The following is a 22,531-nucleotide window of genomic DNA, read 5'->3' on the forward strand; positions in this document are numbered from 1 at the left end:
TAACTTTTTTCCCCTTGTGACAACTCTGGAGTAGTTGCCTGAACCTAGAGACCACTCTAAGGGCTGTCACTGCCCTTTAAACCATCACCATACAATACAATTGCTTTTTGGAGCTCCACCACACCTCTGCGAGTCTCCAAGGAGTGTCAACCTATTTTTTGACCTTCCATTAGCTCCTACCTTCTTTTTCAGCCTTTTCAGACCTGCAATAGCTCCTAGAAGGAACGCAAGACTCCTGTGATCCATCTAGGCTTATTGCCTAGCCCATCTTGATGCTGGGAGTGTCGTAAAGCCATCGATCTCTCTTACAAGTGCTTGTAGGACCTTCGCAGCTTGTTTTTCATGTTCTGAATATCTTTTTTTCCTCTCAAAAAATTCTGTTTATGACTTATTTGAGGTAGGGAGTACTTTTCTTCTTCTCCAAATTTTTTCCTTTAGTCCTTGACCTCTTTTTCATTCCTGCAATAGTTGATACTATCTCCTCCGCCTCTTTTAGCACATTTGGCATGAAGGATCCTCCCATTTTCTCTGTTTTACGTGATTGTGATTCTTCTCCCTTTCAAATGACCATTGTTAAGCTTAATGGGACAATTATCTTCATTGGTCCCGTTATGTTTCTCTTGTGGTTGGTGCTTATAGTTTAATTGCCTTCTCCATGGACCCTCAAGCCTTTTTCATCTGGTAGACTGGTATAGCTCAAGATAAGTGGGTAACAAATGAGTGCTTGGTATGAGATTTCTCCTTCATTCCATTGAACCAAGTATTGCAGAGAGTAACCTTCTTCTTTCTGATGCTATGACAATTTGGAAAGGAAACATATTCCACAATTGGTAATGATGCTCAATGCTTTGAGATTCGAAATAAGATTCATCGGTTACAACGAAAGGGGTTTACCTAGTCTCTGTACATAAACTCTTCAAGCCTATTATCATAGCCATGACTTCTATGACTGTTTTACTCCATCTTGTGCTGCAGATTTTGCTACTTATCAGAAATGGGAAGGCAAGCTTAGAGTGTATGATTTTCTGGCATGGTTGAGTACTGAGTATGATCAAATTTGAGCATATATTCTTTCCCGAGAGCCTTTTCCTTCTCTAGAGCAAGCCTATGCTATGGTTGATACTGAGGATAGTAGGTGGACAACTATGGTACACACTAAAACATCTGACAAGTTTGCATTAGTGGCTGGTTTTGGCAGCAATAAATCTAGTTCTCATGATTCTCGTGCTCTAGTGAAGTGTAAGTACCGAGGAAAAGAGCGCAATACAAAAGATAAGTGTTGGAAGCTATGTCCACGACTAGCAAATTCTTGTGGAGGAGGGAGGAATGGAAATAGGGGTAGCAATCAAGCATTTGCAAACCAAGCTAGTTTTGACACCCTGAGTACTCTGACACCCTTTTCCTCAAATGAGCTCCAACACCTTCGCCAGTTGATGTCCAACCGTGACATGTCTTCTCTAGCACCGACTTCTAGCGTGAGTGTAGCTTCTGCAATTGTTCTCTCCACAGGCTTAGTAATGTAATCTGGCTCTAGCATTACGGGTAATTGGGTAATTTCACTAGAATTAGGGTTAGCCTAGGAAAGTCCAGCAAAGGTGTAAGGCTGAAACAGAAGTTCTGGGGCTTATTCTAAGGCTCAAACAATGGCTGGACTTGGGGATTCAGCTCTGGAATTGATCTATTTAGGTTTTAAAAATTCTGCAGAAAACTCCACAAAGAAGATGAATTGCAGAAATTTTAAGGTTAGGGTCGGAAGGGCCGTCTTGGGGATTCAGCTCTGGAATTGATCTATTTAGGTTTTAAAAATTCTGCAGAAAACTCCACAAAGAAGATGAATTGCAGAAATTTTAAGGTTAGGGTCGGAAGGGCCGTCTTGGGTAAATAACTGTAGAAATAGACTTTACAGCTTTGGGCGATTTAGGGGAGGAGGAAAGGGTCTAATGGGAATGGGGATCAAGATGCACTAGGGGGGAGGGACACAGGGAATGAGGAGGGGTAAGGGGAGGGCTATGGTTGGCTTGAGGGAGAGAGTATGGAGCTGTACTTACTTGTAAGGAAACAAGGCTCTATGGAACTGCAGTTTGAATGCTTGAAGTAGAAGATGAAGAACTAGAATTGAAGAATCAAAACATGAACCCAGTCATAAGTCACCCCAAGGGATCCCACGACTCTTACAATCAATATCTTCAATAAACTTTATTCATCAAATCAAGCCAATTGATTTCATTGACTCTAGGCTATTTATAGCCTTCATAACCCAAACTGACTCAAGTTGGGATTCTTTTAACTGATAGGGATCCAACTTAGAGTCTAAGCAAATAAAGATGTACTAAATAAGGACTCAAATAGGAAACAACTCTAAAAGATAAAATGCCTTTGGATAAGGAACCAAATCACAACCAATTAACAAATATTATCACAACCAGCTAACTCCAACTCACCGATTCATAAATAACACAAAATTGACTAACCAAAATAAAAATATAAAATTAGATCCCTAATCCTCAGATTGAGGGGAGTAAAACTAAACCCATATTCAGCCCTAAAAGTGCTGGGGAAAATGGAGAAAAAATACCCCTCAGGTATTCTGCCAACTTTAGGAGACTTCTTTGGGTCTAGTTTTGGGGCCCAATTTTAGGAGGTTCAATCTAGGTTATATCACTCATCTTCCTTGTTTCACACTATTCATTTGTTCCTTTTGCTCAGGATGTTCAAATGGCTGAGGGGTCTCTTTCCCCTATCTTTGAGAAGGGATCTAGTAACTGTTTGCTTTTTCTTACTCTATCTTCTGTTTTGTATGTTTCAAAAATTTTGGCTAATCTTTTATCTATGAGTATACCTTATTCGTGATATGAACTACAAAATAACTTTTTTTCCTTCTCACTGTGTGTTTCAAGACCTAGAAATGGGGCGTAAAATTGGCAATGGTAGACAAAAAGGGGGGCTCTACTAGTTGGACGGGTCTTTAACAACTCTTTTTACGGCCACTAGTTCCACTTCTCTTGCTCTTTTTACTTTATCGTAGTGGCAGCATCGTCTTGGCCATTGTTCCCTATTGTTTTGTGTAAGTAATTCCAGGATTTTATTAGAAGATGTAATTTGAATGAACTTTATTGCAAGGCCAGCATTTTAGCCAAATAGACTCGGCATGTTCATTAGACTATCGTAGTAAAGTTCCTTTTTCCATTGTTAAATTTGATGTATGGGGTCCTTCTCGGACAATGTCTTTGCTTGGCCATAGGTGGTTTGTTATGTTTATTAAATGTTGCACTTGGACCAGGTGGGTCTACTTCATCAAAAGAGTGATATTTCTCATGTTTCCATAGTTTTCATGATATGGTTAGGACACAGTTTGGGGCCACAATCAAATCCTTCATAGAGATAATAGGAAATGAGGACTTGGGAGGTCAATCCCTTCTTACCTAGTTGACCATGACATCATAAACCAGACCAGTTGCGTTGACACTTGACACTTCGCCTCAAAATGGGGCTTGCCAAATGCAAAAATAGACATCTACTTGAGGTAGCACGTTGCCAAATGTTTACTACGCATATGCCTCGGTTTTGGGGTGATGCGATCTTACAACTTATTTGATTAACCAAATGCCTTCCCGAGTATTGCATCAGCGTTGCTCTCTTATGTTTTTGGGGACAACCATCATACAAAATTCAATTGAAACCATCGAATATTCGATCGAAATTTTGCACTTTGAGAGCCTCGAAACAAAACCATGGGGGAGTGAAAAAGAGTCCCAGGTTTTTATCGAAACCCGGGAAATTTCGACAAAACCATGCAAAACTGGGAAATTTCCCCCAACTGGGTTGAAATCTAGTTTTACCCAACTAGACCAGCCTGTTCATGAGAAAAAATTCAAGGAAAACCTAGAAAATTTTGGGAAAACCGAGGACATTTCGTGGAAACTTGGGACTTTTTCCTGCAAGTTTTGAGGTTTCCCCAAATTTTTGTTCTTTTTTTTTTCATTCAAGTTTTGTGGTTTCCCCAAATACCACGCCCAATACCCCTCCATTAGGACTTGCCTATCCAAATAATGTATTCCCTCTAACTGGTTATCCTAGTCATGTCGATGACCAGACTTATAAAGCTGCAGTTGTTGATTCCCCTGACAACTATAGGCATAACATGTCATGGGCTGTTTATGTTCGTTGGTTGAAGGACAGAATGTTACAGGCACAATACTACTCGGCTCACGGGATGGATCCACCAAGGAACTCCTCTTGGCACTGAGTTGTACTTCCCTTTTATTGTCAATTACTTTGTATTTGATGTTCTGAATTTAGAAGTTATATATTGAATGTTATGTACTTACGTAGATACGTTTATAGTGTACTTCCTGGAAACCTCTACATTGATATTATGTATATTGAATGACATCAATATTGATATTTTTAGCAACATACATGTGTCAATGTGTTCTTTATAGTCTAATTAGCTTAAATGTAGAGTCTCACCCAAAATACTCCCTAAAACATGTCGAAACTTGCACGAAATTTCCTAGGTTTCCTTGAGATTTTCCAAGTTTCCATCTAAGTTCCCATTTTCACTTGGTCAAAAACTTGAGTTTCCCTCGAATTTTTTTTCTATGGTCAACACTTGGAAACGAGGAAGCTTGTTGATGCCCTTTGACAACTTTAGAGGAGGAGCACGACCTCCTCTCCTTCTTCCTCAGTTAGCACCTGTTCCGCATGATAGATAAGAGCCATGGCCATAACCAGCAAACATTGCTGCATTCTCATTCTCCTTGCTTCCTTGAGTGCATTTATTTCCACTAATATGTAATAATCTGTAGAAGGCATCACTCAAAGTGGGAATTGTTCAAAATGTTAAAATTTGACTTTCACCTGTAGAAAATTCAGAATCCAGACCAGCCAAGAATTTTGAAACATAGAATTCAACTTTCTGTGTCCTAAAAGTTTCAAGATTAGTGGTGAGTGGCTGATGTTGCTGCAATTCATCAACTAAGCCCTTAAATCCACTATAATACTCCACCAATGAGCGGTCACTCTGAGAATAATTAAACATCTGATCATATGAGTTATAAACACACAAAATATTTTTTTTCTTAACCAAAGGAATCACACAAGTCCCCTCAGATTTGGTTGGATGTGTCATAAACATATTGTTATTTGCACTAGAAGAATCAACACTATTCCAAATCCATACCTTAAACACATCTTCACCAATCCACATTTCTTGTGCCAAAATTGAGGCTACTACCTTCGAATGAACAGTGAGACAATCTTCCCTTAAGTACTTCGGTTTTCTTTGGGAATGGATTAATGAGTACATCACCTTCACCCAAAGAAAATAGTTTTCAGCTCCTTTCAACTTAAAACTTGTGATTTGGAATGGTATACTTTCCACCATGTCTTCAAAGGATAAGCCATGGTCGAGGCTTATAATCACAATACTAGTTACAAACAGTACCAATGATCACAAACATAGAAGACCCAAATCCAATTGTCTTCTTTGAAACTAATTCATTTTGAACATTACAATTACTTTGGCAGCTTGAGGCTGCTGCTGCCACACATGAAAGAAGAAAAAAAAACCCAAAGCTTAATCGCAGATGACTCACGCTGTCAGTAGAGTGGCTCTGATACCATGTAACAAAAACAGGAACTTCTACTGAGGTGCAGCCACGGAAGAGAAAAGAGAAGCAACAGAGAAGGAGAGAAAAGAATGAGAAGAAGAAGAGACAACTCCAGTAGTTCAGCCTCTCCCCTCCAGATTACTTTATTCATACTAGATTGATACAAGCTTAAAACCAGATCTCAATATTGGTGGGATTCTCTCCTAATTTTAGATGCATCACAATATAAAATCGAATCTTCTAAAGATCTAAAACTGTCGCAAAAAAGGAAAGACAATACATAGCCAAATCTGCCAGAAAATATGCAACAGAATCTAACCTATCCTATTCTGTAAAATCCAAACTTTCCTATTTTGTAACCAGATGTGCCAGCTTGATTACCACAATCTAGACTTTACTAGCTTCTCAAATATGAATCGCAACAGTATCCTAATAAAATATATTTAAAGGAAAAAAAAAAAAAAAGCAAATCCTAATTTAAATCAAAATCCAAAACAATATCCTAACCAAAGTCGAACTCATTCATACATAGGAATAATAAAACAAGTATAACACTAAATTAAATCTGGAAAAAAAATTTAATTAAATCCAACTCTGGTTTGACCAAACCCCATAGGACTGGTTCTTTTCGGTTGGACCAGAAGCGATTGAACCAGTCTAATACTGCATCCGTTAGCTCCCCATTGCCACCACTTCGGTGATAGCAAATGGTATCTGGCTTGAGCCTTGGCAGCCCTCAAGTATTCTTTTCAATCTTGTTTGTGCTCGCACTATTTATGGCTCTCATATCCCGAAGGCTGCCCCTCACTCCTTCAATCCAAAAATCACCAAAGTCTATTTTTCTTATTATTTCTCTTATATAGCTTCTTGACTGAATCCTAATAACCATGAGTATAATTACTTAACTCAGTGACTTGAGTTCAACTGCATTGACATATTTGGCTATCAGAATCTTTGAAATTATTTAATTTCAAATAAAAATAGAAAAAAAAGGAGCAAGTTGAATTACTAAAGCAGTCATAGAAAGTCACCTCCCCTATCCAGATTAAAATTTCTAAATTTGAAGGTTCATGAATAACTCCAGTAGCATCTTCACAGACTTTACGCAATGCAGTAGCACAAGCATTTGAGGCTGAAGGCTCTCTTATCCCTGCAGCAAAAAATAATCTGCAAGTAGCAAAACAGTACATAAGGGACGCAGTAAACATCAGTATCATAAGAAATAACAATATCCATTTAGCCTTCGGAATATAAAAGCAACTACGATAGAAAATCAATTGCAATATATCAGCTATAAGAAAGTATGCTAAGATTCTTACAGTAAGGGTCTAATGTTACTTTGAAAAGCAGATATCCACTTGGAATAGGAACCAACAACATCAGCAATTGATCTGTAAACCTAAACAAACAATCATCAACATGAGTCAATTAACCCACTAGAAATAAGCAGAGGCAGAACTTGTATGCTATGGAAAGAACTGCTCTGGAAAAGTCAAAAAAATGATGTGGAAAAAACTGCTAAGGAAAAGTCCAAAAAAAAAAAAAAAAAAAAAAAAAAGAAAAAGGAAGAATGCCTACATACAATGCATATGAACCCCTTAAGCTCATCTGATGCTCTACTTGACAGAATTGTCACCAACCGCATGACAACAGAGAAATCAAACATCTGCCCATCCTTCAGAATTATTTCTGCAACCTGAAATATGTACAAGAATATGGTTACAAATAAAATTATGAACCATCAGTTAAGGTGCACAAAAAATTTCAATGATCATACAGCTTATAAATTACAGAATGGAACATTAAAAACAATTATTATATTCTCTTACAGGTAGCTGATCCCATTTAATTGGGAGAAGGCCTGTTGTTGATGTTGTTGTTTTACAGGATTCCAAGAGGTTATGGAGGGGCAGGAGAAGAAAAAGACAAGGAAAGACCAAGCATGGACTTCCAGGTTGGCCACATTGGTAAGCAAAAATCTGCATTTCAAAGTAAGGAACTTTGAGAATGATCAAAAACCTTGACTTTCCTGCTCAAGGAACAGCATGGGATTGAAATCACAACAAGAAAAAAGCAGGCAAAAACTATGATACAAAACCTTCTATCATCAGGAAGTCTATATAGCTGCTGCTACCTGACATAAAGAAAGGCCACCAACAATGTACAACAGACCACTTACAGAATATGTACACAAGGGTTTAGAGAGTGAAGTGATTCACACAATTGGTGACAGTGGTGTGACAGGAAACGAAGACAGGAGTTTACATAGTGGGATGGCATTGCAAATGATTTGGATGCTAGGAAGGGTGGAAGCAGGTGGGTACAATGGCAATGAGGATTGATGGAAAGCACAGGCAGTGAGGATACTGGGATGAAGAACACAGGAGGAGCTAAGGATGGTGAGATGATGATCGACCTGTTGGTGCAGTCAAATTTTAATGGCTGACACCTGAACACAGGAACCACACATTGTTTACAGAAGCTGGTTCTTCGGTATGTTTTCTTCCTTTTGTCCACCATCTTGCATCTTCTACAGTTAACTTAGCTGATGGTTCTTTAGCTAGAATTAACTGGTACAGGCAATAACCAAGCCACTCGTTTGTCCTCAACTTCTGTTCTCTACTTGCCAGAGTTTCCTTTTAACCTTATGCAGTGAATAAGTTTGCCAAAACTATTGTTGCTTGGAACAAGTCTATTACTTGGGTCATCCATCATTGCAAAGTTTAAGGTTTTTAGATTCTTGTTTACAGTCTATTGCTGGTTAAAATTGTGAATCATGCCAGTTTGGGAAGCTTCACAATGCAAGCAATCTTCCTAAACCAATGGTCTGACCCAACCAATTCTTTTTAGTCCATTCAGATGCATGGGGTCCTTGTCCAATTGTTTCACTGGGTTTTTTCTTCTTCTTCTTCTTTTGTTTTTTAAAGTAATATTCTAGATTTGGTTTTATTTAATGAAAAAACTTTCAAAATCAGTCTCTATCTTTTGTGCTTTACTGAATAAGGTTAAGACTCATTTTAACTCCCAAACCTCGCCAAGATATCTCTCTTCTTCCAAATAGCGAGACAAGATGATGTGTGAGACAAGCCAATGAGCTTAGCATGTAGGGTCTAAATTCTCGACTCTCAAGTTGTAACTTCAATGATTGCATCATCATTTGAAGTTTTGAACTTTGCAATTTGAACTATGAACATGTGTAATGTATTAGACTTGTTCAAATGAATTTTGAGCACTAATGCAGGAGTGCATGATGTGTATTACAAGCCAGCCTAAGGTTTCAGTTTAGCATAGTCACATCCCACTTCGGGTCAATTCACATATACACCATCTTATTATAAATCTAAGGTCACTGATGTGTTTAGAAAGGCTAGAATAGGCTGGAGGTTTCAAAGCAAAATGACCCTAATACCCCTCAAGTTGAAGGTTCGAGTTGGGGGGGAAATTCTACCAACTCAACAAGATTTTGCTGAGATCTCGAGCCAACAATCTTTTTAAGTTGGCGAGATGGGCCTCGAGATCAGGATCTTGAACTGTGCCCACAACAAATTGCAGTGGCTGAAATGGAGGGCAAACTGTCTCTTTTGTTTGAAATGAAGGTGACAAAACTTTTGCCTGATTTTGTTTCAATTGCACATTACCCCATATTCACTTTGTTTTACATGATAGTATACTTCATTCTTTGTTACCTTCTAATAATTTAGTAATGTTGATAGTGGTTGTTTCCAGTGGCGGAGGGGGCCATCCCCCCCCCCCCCCCGGATTTTTTGAAAATTTAAACATCCCTATTATTTTTCCTTATTTCTCTCACTTTACATGTGAAATACCACTATTTGGCCCCCCTCCAAAAGTTAAAAATAAAAGGAATAAAAGGTTAAATTTTAATTAAAAACTAACTGACGATCCATGAATTTCTCCCTATATATTCTCTCATATTTTCATTCCTATTTATTCTCTCATGAATCTACTCTTTTATACCTATTTTTTCTCTTTTTCTTTTCTTTCTCACACGTCTCACAAAATATTGGAGTAGTTAGCAGACATTGGAATTTTCCTAAATCTTCTCCACAGTTATCAGGTAATCACTCTCTCTTTTTCAAATTATTCCTCTCTCTCTCACACACTCACGATTTTTCTAGTATTTTTTTTCATAAATCATAATTTTTTTTTTAATTTCGTTGTTCTTTCTTTCCTTGTTCGTAATCATTTAATTTTATTTTGAATCCCAAAACTTTCTCATAAAGTTTGGAATCCTATTAATAGCAATTTAAATTTTAAGTTTTATTAGTTGGATGCTTAAATTTCTGCTATTAATATTATTATATCTAATCATAATCATTGATTTTTTTAATTAATTTATGATAAATTAAGTGTTTATCCCATATTTAGTTAATAGACTTCAAATCTATCTTTTTTCTTATAATTTCTCCCACAATTTCTTTTTCGCCTTTTTCTTTCATGATTTTTTAAAGTTTTTCTCCCACAATTTTAGCCCTACTTTATTTTAATATATTTTTTATAATTTACTTATAATTGTGTTATCCATATTTTAATCCTCCTATTAATTTACCTAAATTTTTACTGTGGACCCCACGTTAAAATATAATAAAAGATTTTGAGATGGGACCCACAGTGGGTCCCGCATTGGCCCACGAATATTCGCCCCCCCCCCAATATTCAATCCTGGCTCCGCCCCTTTTTGCTTCTTTTGTGATCATTGTTCTGGTGCTTCTACGTTGGATCCTAAAGGTCCTAAATGCAATTTGTTGGCTACTTTAGTACCTAGAAGGGTTATTGAAATTTTGTCACAACTATTTTTTCTTCTTTGAGTCTATCCCTAATGCTGATCCTAGGGTTGTTTCTGGTTGGACAATGATCTTCTTCTATATATTGTTCACCATTCTGCCTTGCAGGTTTATCCACCACTGCCACCGCCACTGCCTACCATGTGCCCCACTCTTATGATCTTATCCCATAACTTCCATTTTTGCTTGACTTAGATAAAAATATTCAAGGGAAACTCAAGTTTCGACCAAGTGAAAATGTCATCTAGACTCATAGATCTCATGGAACCTGCCAAGCTATTCACATCCGTGGGATGGTAAGACATGTACAATAAGGTGTCATCCTCATACCCATGTCGATCTTGCTTCCCTTTCCCTTTCCGGCTATTGGTGGAAGTACGACCTTGAGATGCTGGTCCACCGTGATCGGCATCCTGGGTAGCGCGACTGAACTTGGTCTCCCCTGTGAACCTCAGTGGCCCTCCCTGTCCCTGACTCTTCTTTTGGCATGTCTTGAATGCAGCAATCCTAGTAAAGGCCATATTATCACAATGGACTATTCGATTCCTCCTGCATGTTCTATGGAAATTGAGCCAAATCAATCTGGCACACATTCCTTTTCAAGTATTTTGATCCACGCTAAGGGGATCTGGGCTGCAAGGCCTTTCAAATTAAGAACCAAAGCTCTCCCAGAGATCATTGCTTCATCTTTGATACTCTCTTCTCACCAAGAAGTCATTTGATCGATCAACCCTTTGATGGATGTTCTTCATTCTTTTAGCTTGTCATTTAATCCCGTCGAAACAATTTATACACAACTGGAGGTCCATCGACCCAATATAGGTCATTCATAACATTAATTTCTGGTTCGTGGGACTTCAAATCAGCTCTCCATGCCAACAGGAACTATTGGTTATAAATTTTTCTCAGTTAAACTTTGAAAAAATGCATTTCCTTCGAATTAGACCTCCATGACTCTCTTTTGGAGGAATTCATAGCCCCCCAATTAAAACAAAAAGATTGGGTTTACGCAACTTTTGGGACGGGATTTTAAAAGTTACAAACTGTGGTGGCTAGCTTCAGATAATTTTTTGGAGGCCGAATTGATCAGCAATTAAAGTGGATTAAATCATACAGAGCGTCTCTCTTGCGACGCAAATATGTTGTACCAAGCAAGGGCTTCTTGATTTTCTTCCACACCCATCTAAGTAAACACTAGCGTTGTAGTTTAATCCCTAACTTTTGTATATCTTAACTAAAGCAGGAAAGGCTCTCTTTACCTCTTTAAGAATGACTTTTTGCAAACTTGGTTCAAGGATTTAGCTATAAAAGTCATGACCAAACAAGTTATGATATGATGGACGAATGTCAAGTTGGATTGCCTTTGTCACTCTTCGATTTAATTAATCATCTTTTTTATTATCAAACATGGGGAAAAAGGAAAAAAAAACATGAACTCTACAACAACAATAAACCTTTTCCCAACTAAATGGGTCGACTACATGGACTCTTTCCCTCCAATCAATTCTGTTTGAGGCCATGCTAGATACAAGGCCTAAGCTATGCATATCCTTTCTCACCACTTCTCTTAAGGTTATCTTAGGTCTACCCTTAGGTCTCCTAGCTCCTTCAATTTGGATTTATAGGCCTTCGTTGAATGTGGCCGAGCCGCCTCAAACGACTTTCTTGTAGCTTATCACTTATGGGAGCAACTCCCAAATCAACTCCCGTTTAGTTTTGTTTATGACATTCTTTCTTGAGTTTTGCTTTTCCTTCTGATAAATCTTATTTAAAATAGCTTGTGAGTAACATATATATTGATCCTTTGTGAGAGGTTGTATAATCTACAAAATATGCATTTTGAAAAGTAGGTAACTACCAACACCATGGACTTTGTTACTATGTTGGGTGTGTTCAGGTTATGTTGGAGCAATAGTGCACCATGTAAGTCAAAAAACCAATTGGGAGATGAAATTTTGTCCTACCATGTAATGATATTGTGAAATACAACCCCTTTGCTTGGGTGGGAACTTTCATAGTGGTTTGGCTGTTGAAATAAAAATAGCCATTCATTTCCTTCTAAAACAATGATGATGAGGACTAGTGACTGCAGGTAGACTCCTGCATTTAGAGTGCTTATCCATGAATCATCCTATTATGACCAGCACCGGTTTCTGAACATATCATGAATGCAATCTTCTTCCCTATTAGCAAGCATTCTATGTAAGGATACTCATTAGTCAAAACAATTTCAAGGTGATAAAGAAGTTCTTTAACTTGACAAGAGCCAAAATCTGGATCAGCATATTGGTAATGCCAAACAAGGGCACTCACTTTGGTCTCTATAGATGAACCATCAAGTTTCCTAGTCCTCATCTCCATTGTATTTGAAAATATGATTTTTGAAAGAGGGTTTACATATGCTCTACTTTGGAGATAATGGGTCTAGAACTTGCAAAATATGATCTATTTTCTCATTTCCTTGCCTGCACGTAATGTATTCATAAGGTATGAGATTCATTCCTTCTCACTGTTGTGACTATGGCATTGGGTGATCACATAATATGCAATTCTCTCATTAATCCTCTTTGCTGTAGAATAAGTTTCAGAATGTACCTTCTTGGTGGGGCTATACTGATTCTTCCTTAATCATCTAATGATTCTAATCAAGAAGAAGAGTGACTGATATTCAAAGGCATAGTTTCCAAGGTGCTGGTAACTTATAATTTGTAACCCGAACTCACTAAACATAAGAGCTTGGTGTTGTCCTCTCCAAAGGTATGATCATTATGATGCTTAGAACCATGGAACTTTATTTCGGCGAATTTCGCCGAAATATTGGCGAAACGAAACCAGGGGGCGAAGCGAGATTAACATTATATCGCTGAGATTTTGCCGAAATCTCGGCGATTTCTTGGCGATATAGCGATATCTCGGCGATTCTGAGACGGAGAACCAAGTGAAGGGTCGACTCCTTCTGGATGTTGTAATCGGCGACGGTCCTTCCATCCTCGAGCTGCTTTCCGGCGAAGATGAGACGCTGCTGATCGAGAGGAATACCTTCCTTGTCTTGGATCTTAGCCTTCACATTATCGATCGTATCGGAAGACTCCACCTCTAGGTTGAGCGTCTTCCCCGTTAGGGTTTTCACAAAGATCTGCATCTTTGAAACTTCAGAGCTTTGCAAACTTCTTAACCTCTCGAGACGATGCCCTCTAGCCTTTGCGATGGATAGAATACCCTTAAAATAAAATCTTCATGAAACTTGAAATCTCGCCGGCGAAATCCAGAAGAGGAACTGAAGAACAGAAGAAGCGAAGAAGACGATGTCAGTCGTCCATGAGTTCTAATGTTCCATCACCGTTAAAAAATACTTTTTTTTGGTAAAATTTAAAAAGTGATTTGACACTTTGACGGTTGCATGGTTTGTAACCACACACATTTTGATAATATTTTATTTTATTTATTTATAAAATATGAGTTAAAGAGTTAAAACATTTAATGCCTGACACACCACTCAAATTTTATATTAATTTATTTGACTGAGTGTGTTGTTTTGCATTAATTTATTTAAAGTGGTTGACAACGACAGGTTCAAACTTCACATTTTTTAAAATTTGAACAGCAACTCGGGTGAAATATCGCCGAAATTTCGGCAATATTTCACCCTTTCGCCGGGCGGCGAACTGAGCGAAACAAACAAACTTTCGTTCCATGCTTAGAACCACTAAACTTTTTTTGATGTGAGAAAAATGATGCTTGTTATTTCATGCTCTTGTCTTTGGCGACAAAGACATTTTTGTAGTCTTATTATATCTTTACTTGACAACTCTATTTTATGGATCTTTAGCTCAATTGGCAGAGCATTTGGAACATGAGCATGTTTCAGGAGATGGTGGTTCAAATCCACCAAGATTTTTTTGATTCAATGATGAACTAGGGTTTAACTACATCATATGTAATTTGTTTACGTTTAAATAAATGTGTTTAAGTTTTATATTTGTTTTTATTTAAAAAAAAAAAAAAAAAAGAGTGCCCATTTTATGGATAGGATACAAGTGACTCAAATGTGTTACCTCAGATCCAGGGAAGTCAGTGATATTTGTAAAGCGCTTCATCTTTTTTAGGGATTTCTATTGATTCTTGAAAACGCATTAAAAGTTGGTTTTTGTTATGCCTCGAATGTTTTCTTACTATTAAACATATGATTGATATATGTATACGTTTAGTATTTTATGTGTTGATTGGTATTAGATTTATGAAAGACTATTGTGAATGACATACAATTGACGGTAGCAAAGGATTTATACATATATATTTTAATAGAAGTTTTGAAACTTTTATTTTTTTTAAATTATTTTCAAAAGGTTAATGCCAAATGTATATTTCAGTTTAAAAGCTATTTTACAGATTAGCTACCAAACGATTTTCGTATTTTGATCCAAAATGAATTTCGGACCTGATTTTTTAAAAATAGGTAAAAATCAAAAAACAAAATCATGCCAAACAAAGCATTAGTGCTCAACTTATAATATAACTCTTCATATTTCTTCTCCCTTGCTTTTCCCTCAATTTTCCTAGCTTCATTTCTAGCCAACCTGTACCTTTGAAGATCCTCAACATCCTTAGTCCTTTGTCATGTCTTAAAACTAGCTTTCTTATTCCTAATGGCAGCTTGAACCTCAATATCCCACCACAGGTCTCTCTATAAGAATGGAGCTATCCTTTTGATTCATCTAGGACATCTTTAGTAACCAGAACTCTACTTCGTGAATTTCATGCATCCCCAAACACCCCTGATGAGGCAATCAGTAACCTGACCTTGCCAATCAGCTATACTCCAGTAACCACTGATTAGAAGCAATCCAAACGATTACTTTGAGACATGCATTTAGCACCTTCTCATCATCTACTCTCCCCATGCACAATCAACATCCAGTCAAAGCTGAGATAAATATCCTCTGACCTTACCAAAGTGGGGTTACCCCGTTGTAGAGAACAGACACCATTCAGCTTTGGTCTAATATCATCTCCAGAATTGTCTTCTAATTTTACACATGAAGAATTTTTTCCACGTTATGGCCACAATGTAGGGGAACAGAACCAGATTGGCACTCACTAATAGGTAATAAGGAACAATGAGTTTAGTCAGGGATTAGGACAACCAATTTTTGCAACCAAAACTAAGTAACAACCACAAGGAACGATGAATTTAGTTGAGTTCATAAAGCAACACTGCCTTCTCAAGCGTAAGGTATCGTGCAACATATGTCACATTCAACTACTTCATGCAGATATTTTATTAGAAAGATCCTTAACAAATCTATCTATCAATCATGAAGAGCCAACTCTGGTTTCTGGACAATTATTGCAAGCATTTTTTTTCTTTCTGCAGTTCTTTTGAAACGAAACCATGTAATTCTGAATGCATGTAATAGCACTAATAGCATATACCATATTACCATGTGACTGGACCAAGGATCAGTCACGGAATGAAATCTCGCCGGGATTCGCCGGTTCGCCACCTGGCGAAGCAGGCGAACCGGCGAATCTCACGCCGAGATTTCGCCGACATTTTCGAGAGGCGCAGACTTGCAGACTCAAAATCAGTTGCTTGGCGCCTTGGCCGACACCGGTCATCCCAACTTTCTTCTTCTTTCAGACGGAGGCTACACAAAGAGCACTACCCACCAGCGTTTCTCAGAAAGGTTTTAATAAATCCATTCTCAAAACAGCTTAATTTTTTACTTAGTTAATTGATCTGGTTGAACTTTTCTTTCTATGAGACTGAAATCATAGATGTTCTTTAACTATTAAACAACAAGTAGCTGCAGAAATAATAGCGACCTTTCTGCTTCTGTTCGTGACATGTGGTTCAGCTGCTCTGAGTGAGAGTGAAGAACATAAGGTCTCAACTCTCAAATACCTGCAGCAGATCTCGCCGGTAACCCAAAAGCAACGCTGAGGTAGAATTTCAGAAAAACTACAGGGCAGCAATTTCAGCAAAAATTACAGGGAGATGACGATGAGAAGATGATTGGAGCTAGCAGAGATGAAGATTCGAAGACAGCGATTAAGAGATATTGCACCTTGAGTGGTACTGCAAAGTGTTTCAGGCAGAGTTGCCCATAGATTCCGGCGATTTTTGTGAAGATTCGGCAATTTTCGTGGAATTTCGCCCATATTTTGTTCCTTGGACTGGACTTCTACTAGGGAAATTTTTAGGATGAGAATGCAACAGATTCAACAGAGTGCTAGGAAACTGTACAACAAATATAGTCATTTGAAATGTTGGAAGAAAGAAACAGAGAAAGGAAAAGGCACCCTGAATTAATCATTCCATTGGATCAACCTAAAAATTCAAAATTTTCCCCAAAAAATTCATTCTGAATAGTATTATAACAGATAATTCCAGACAGTAATGAGCTCACCAAATTGAGAACAAACATCCTGGCTTCTACCTCCTTCCAAGGAATAACCACCTCTGCAGATGTCCATGCACCGCAAAATAGCTATAATAAAGTCAGAAAGAAAGAAGAATGTTAGAGACAAAAATTAAATTCAGAACTGCAAACACAAGAAATACGAGTAAATAGATGACAATGTCTTAAAAAAGCAATGGGACCACTTTTCAAGTAATTCAACATTTCAACCAAAGCATTGATTGAACAACCAAATATGCCACAGTTCTCCCCTCCGGATAGGTTTTAATAATTCTTTCATTGGGGCTATAGACTAACAAAAATCAGACAAACTCACAATGTCCTCAGCAATTCAGGTACTTCAAAAATGGATGGCAACATGGAAGAAAAAGACACACTTGAGCTAGTTCTACAAAAAACCAGATACAGAACTCAACTCAACTCAGCCTTATCGCAAATAAATATGGGCAGCATCTCCTTTTTCTTCAAGAAACTGTATTCAAAGTCATAATTGTTACTACTCCAAAGTTATCATAGCTTCTTATAGCTCCTCCAGTTCCAATTAAATCACCCCACCCCCATATTGGAGTACCCAAAGACCTTTTTTGCACCTGTACATGCAACCTCAAACATATTTCTCGGAATTTATCGTGCAGGAGTGATACGAACAGGGTTGAACCCCCTTGGCCAAACCCTAAGGTGGGCCCATATAGGGCTGGCTAGAGCTAATTTAGTTGCTGGATTTAATTTCAGAATTCTTTCTTTTATTTTTCAAAGAGCCTCATTACATGTCAATTACAGTTTTATTTAAATAGAATTCAGCATGTGTCAATTAGAGTTTTAGTTAATTAGGACTTCATTTCAGCATGTGTCAATTAGAATCCCTTAGATCTTTTGTTGTTTGGTTGGTTGAGATTAATGTCATTGAATCCTAATCTACAAAAAAAAATGCCATTTAGAGTCATGGTTTTTTAGCAGGTTATAAATAGCTTATTCTTTCTTTGTATTTATCAAGTCTGGATTTGGTCAAGAATTGCAGCCAAGGAAGGTGCAGCAGGGTCCCATTTGGGCAGGATCTTGTGGTTGTTTAATTCTTTCAATTCACTCTCTCTTTCCATCGATCCAGCAAACAATCTAGCAACATAACAGCAGATTCCCTCCCCCAATCAGGTACGCACAGCCCCTCCCCCAACCCTGTGCAAGACTCCCTCCACCTTTCCAAACCCATCACAACCCTGGAATCCCTCCTCCCTTGCTGTTGCACCTTGACAGCAGACTCCCCAGCCCCCTACAACACCGTGGGTCCCTTCCCCCCACCCATACGATACCCCCAGGCAACACCCCCATCCTCCCCAACACCTTGCGGCACCCATGGTGCTCGCCACTCCAAAATAGCGAGATCTCGACCAAGATGGCGAGATCTGGGTCGAGATCTACCAAAATTCTGGCGTAATCTCGATGGCCCATCTCGGTGGGTTTTAGGGCCCCGGTTGGGCTGAAACTTTGTATTTAGCCTATTTAAGGCTTTTTGAACACATTGGTGGCCTTAGATTTTTGAGAAAATATCCTTAAGTATGTCTTCTAAGTCGACCCTATGAGAAACCGAAATGCTGTGAAATGCAAGGTTAGACAACATGTAATGTAGAGATATAATATCAAGTAATTCAAGTTATCAACTATCAAGTATCAAATACATTAACATTGCACATCAAACTATCAAAGAACTTAAATGTCTTCAAAATTTTACAACCATAAGAAGTTTTAGACTATTAGTAAGTCAACTCAGTGGCCCATCTCGGTGGATTTAGGGTCCCAGTTGGGCTGAAACTTGGTATTTAGACTATTTAAGGCATTTTGAACACATTGGTGGCCTTGGATTTGTCAGAAAATAGCCCTATGTATGATTTCTAAGTCTACCCATTATGTAAAATTGAAATGTAGTAGGATTAGGGAATGCAAAATTATACAACATGTAATATAAAACCTTTTAAGGCATATAAATGAAAAGCAAGTGTATCAAATGCATCAAGCAACCTTAATATTATCAAAATTCCATCCATATGAGTATCACAATCTCAATTTTCAAGAATAGAATAATAAAATTATACAACCATTAGAAGTTCTATATAAGTCATTAAATCATAAGTTTATAAGACAAGTAGAGAATGATTGATCTTCCTTCAATGTTGTAGATGTGCTAAGAGTAGTTGCAAGTGAAAATTCAGCTGAAATCCATAAAAAATACAAAAATTGAAAGTGCAGGGCGAGATATGGCGAGATATGACGAGATATAGCGAGATATCCCAACTCTCTGCTCTCGACCTCCATCTCGTCTCGCCTATCTCAAAAAAGGAGATATCTCGCGAGATCTCCCACCATGGCGGCACCCCTCCCCTTCTCTCTCGGTTCCCTTTCCCTAAGGGATCCCATATACAAGTTTCTCAAATCCACCCATCTCATATTGGATATTGTTAAAACCCTAATTTTCCCAAACCCATCCCACACCATCCCCAAACTATTACTGTGAGCCATAATATTTGAACCAAGCTTCCCAAGGATTAGTTATCTTATTGCTGGTTCTCAAGGAAAGGTTCCTAGAGTGACCCAATTTAGGGTTTGATCTAAAAGTCCCTAAACCCAAGAACCTGGATTACAACACAGGCTGAGCCCACAGCCATAGAGGAACCTCAGCTTGATTTCACTAGAGGCCATTTCACTCTTGAGAACTTAGAGATACCTTAACACCAATGGAACATATTACTCTCAAAGAATAACAAAGCAATTGGCTGCCAAAACTGATTTATTAATATCTGAAAACTGTCTGGCTTATTACATGAGTGAAGTGGCCTTTATAGCCTTACAGAAACTAAATCCTTGGCCCAGCCTGGATTCTAACTAAATAAGAAACAAATTTAAGTCAGAAATCCTACTGACTCCAATAGGTATTTCAATTAGAAACTAACTTGTACCATAATTAGAAACTAGTCAGGACCGATTTTAGCAACTAACTAGGACCAATACATTAAATAATTAACTGGATTGTTACATTCCTAGAAGATTCCATCGTGGAGTACAGTAATCTCCACGGAATTACCATTCTACCATGGCAGAGACACAAATGACTCTGTGTTGCTCTGCTGCTGGGCAGCAACTCTAAGGTTTTCCTGACTCTTAATTTTCCACTTGGGGTAGGTTTTGTGACCTACATCAAGTTGACCCTACAATGGTAAGAAAACAATTTCCTACAGTTGAATGGCCCTCGCTTCTTAATTTATCCTCCGCCTACCACCATTCAAGCAGTCTATGCTTCTTATAGACTTTGAAGTGACTGCAGGGAAAGCAAACACTGTAGATCTTGTCCTAATAACATCCCAGCCTCAGGCTCTCCTCGAGGTAATCCTCCCTCCAGACTGCCAATGTACAAAATCTCACAAGACTTAAACGAAATTTTGCCAAATTTTGCTTGTCTCGACCTTGGCAAGACGATTCAGGGGGCTATAACGAAATTCAGTTGAAATTCGACAAAATCTCGGTATCTCAGTGAAACTTGAATTTCAAGGGGTTGTACTTGTAATTGTAATCTAAAAATTGAAATTGAGATTTGACTACTCAGTACTTGTTCTTGCATTTTAATGAAAGTTTCATTGTTCTCTCGTATATCCATGTTTATATTGAGAAAATACAAGATCCAATTTCATCCACATAAAGAGTACCAGGATCCAACTGCTATTAGCTTGAGACGTGAAATCGAACAACAGCTAAAGAGAGCTTTGCGTTAAGGGCAGCCTAAGCGAGGCACGTGCAAATCAAGACCACCATTGTGATAGGTTTTAGTAAAAAACAGCATTGCCATTGTGTTTATTGACATCAAATTACTATACCCCAAAAATAAGACCCAAACCCATCTAAAGCCCACTAAAAGTCAACTGAAACACGGTACACCATTGTACCGAAATTTCAACAAAAATGCAGTATCTTGGCTGTCTTGACCTTGACAGTACGAGATTTTAAACTTTTGCAGACTGCAAGCCCAAATCTTTTCAAATATCCCCAAACCAATAGCTTTTGCTTGTTGCAAATCCCTCTCCCAATCTCTAATCATCTCCTCCCCAACCAGTCAACCTATGACCATCTCCTGCCAACTTCTTCTGCTTCATTTCTGTCCTAGCCACCTCGCCTTCCCCTGTCTCTAAGTCTAGCCTATCTTTGTAGCTTACTCCCAAACCAGTCTCTTTGAGTTTGGGAAAAACTTCCTTCTCAAAGGCCCACCTAAGTCCTTTTCAATCACTAGATCACTTCCACCTAACAACGGATGTTCCTGTTGGGTGTAACAGGCAAGCACCCCGTAGGCTTTTGCCACACTTGCTCCACCCGTGCCTGCACCTCATCAATGATTTGGCGCACTCTATAGCCATGCCAAACGACTCCACCCATCCGATCAAGTATTCACTTTTTTAGTCCTAGCACCCCTCCATTCCCCGATAAATGTTCCCACACTTTCTATTTCCTACCTTAAACGAGACTGGTCCTAATTAAGAGCCTGGATATCAGAGATCATATGCTGTGTCGTGAGTTTATGGACCTGGGCTACGGTGATATTGTTCCAGCTAGCTTTTGGTAATATTATTTGTTAGCCAGGATTCGCAGTAGAGACACTTCCCATATTGTAGTACAACAACCCCACAAGACCTCTCTTGCCCTCACTTTATTTAGGCCTCGCATTGGCAGGTCTTGTAATTGGCTTGTGCTTGTTTATTCTCCCCACCCCACACTCCAAATCCCCCCCAACTTGCTTTCCATTGGTAATGTACGTTTATTTAACTTGGAAAAAGGGGTAATTAAACCAGGTTCAGGAAAAAATTCCCAACTTTCAACAAGGATAGTGAACTTATATGGGTTGTTTGGGTTGATATTTACTGCTGCTTTTCTTATGGGTTTAACATTTGCAAAACTGCCAAAATTTGGCCGAAAAGCCCAAAACATGTCAAAACTAGGTACAAGCTGGTAATGCATATCAGTTGTATCCCGCTTGGTTTTTGTGAAATATCTAAAATTTGGACGAGATTTTCTAACCATGGACTAATCCAGCTCTGGACTGGCTAAGACCAATCCCTTACATTCAACCTCGTGTAAAGCCAGAAAGTCAGGGAACACAACAGAAAGATTCATGCCAAACAGAATAAAACTTGAACCATTGATGAAAATTTAGAATCTAAAAGAAAATTGGCATCAGTATAAGAAATTAAACAAAGCTATTCTGAAATTTAATCTAATAATAAGGATCAACTTAAGAAGTAAAATTCGTAAATTTTATTTACAGACACTGACGTTAAAGAAAGCAGCATATGTTATAACAAAAGAAGTCAGCAACATTAATTCTATTAAAATAATTTCTCAAAATATATTACAGAAAACAAGTCAACAAGATCAATTCGGGTTTCCAAGTACAACGCACCTTCTGCAAAAAGGCTGCTGAACCTAGAAGCTGACATATATCAACAAAGACCTCAGCCAGATTCATTCTAAAATACGTAAGACCATCTGGCAATTCGGGAGTTTCATTCTCCTCGTTGAACGTGCACTCATCTACCTGTCAAACATATTCCCACTGTCAAATGTTTGTTTTCCTTTTTTTATTTTTTGGATGGGTGTTGGGGGCGAAGGGGGGGTAAGGACGTTAAAAAAAAGTCATTAGCAGAAATCACAGAATAAGTCA

General features: G+C 38.2%; 1 protein-coding gene across 2 annotated transcripts in view; it reads right to left on the reverse strand.

The window, feature by feature from the left end:
- LOC149006168 (ARM repeat superfamily protein) overlaps positions 1-22,531 on the reverse strand; it is a 138,625-nt gene that overhangs the window by 37,265 nt on the left and 78,829 nt on the right. The window contains exons 11-16 of one of the 2 annotated variants that reach the window (XM_089165476.1): positions 22,271-22,405; positions 16,825-16,905; positions 7,442-7,591; positions 7,195-7,308; positions 6,932-7,011; positions 6,644-6,779 (exon numbers count right to left, since the gene is read on the reverse strand). In XM_089165476.1, the coding sequence (XP_089021602.1) occupies positions 6,644-6,779; positions 6,932-7,011; positions 7,195-7,308; positions 7,442-7,591; positions 16,825-16,905; positions 22,271-22,405 (696 nt within the window). The remainder of the gene's footprint in view (positions 1-6,643; positions 6,780-6,931; positions 7,012-7,194; positions 7,309-7,441; positions 7,592-16,824; positions 16,906-22,270; positions 22,406-22,531) is intronic. The other variant, XM_089165477.1, reaches the window with a different exon arrangement.

The sequence above is a fragment of the Hakea prostrata genome, chromosome 8 (genome assembly GCF_041222555.1).
Source record: "Hakea prostrata isolate BN-2017 chromosome 8, UWA_Hpros_2, whole genome shotgun sequence".
Lineage (NCBI taxonomy): Eukaryota > Viridiplantae > Streptophyta > Magnoliopsida > Proteales > Proteaceae > Hakea > Hakea prostrata.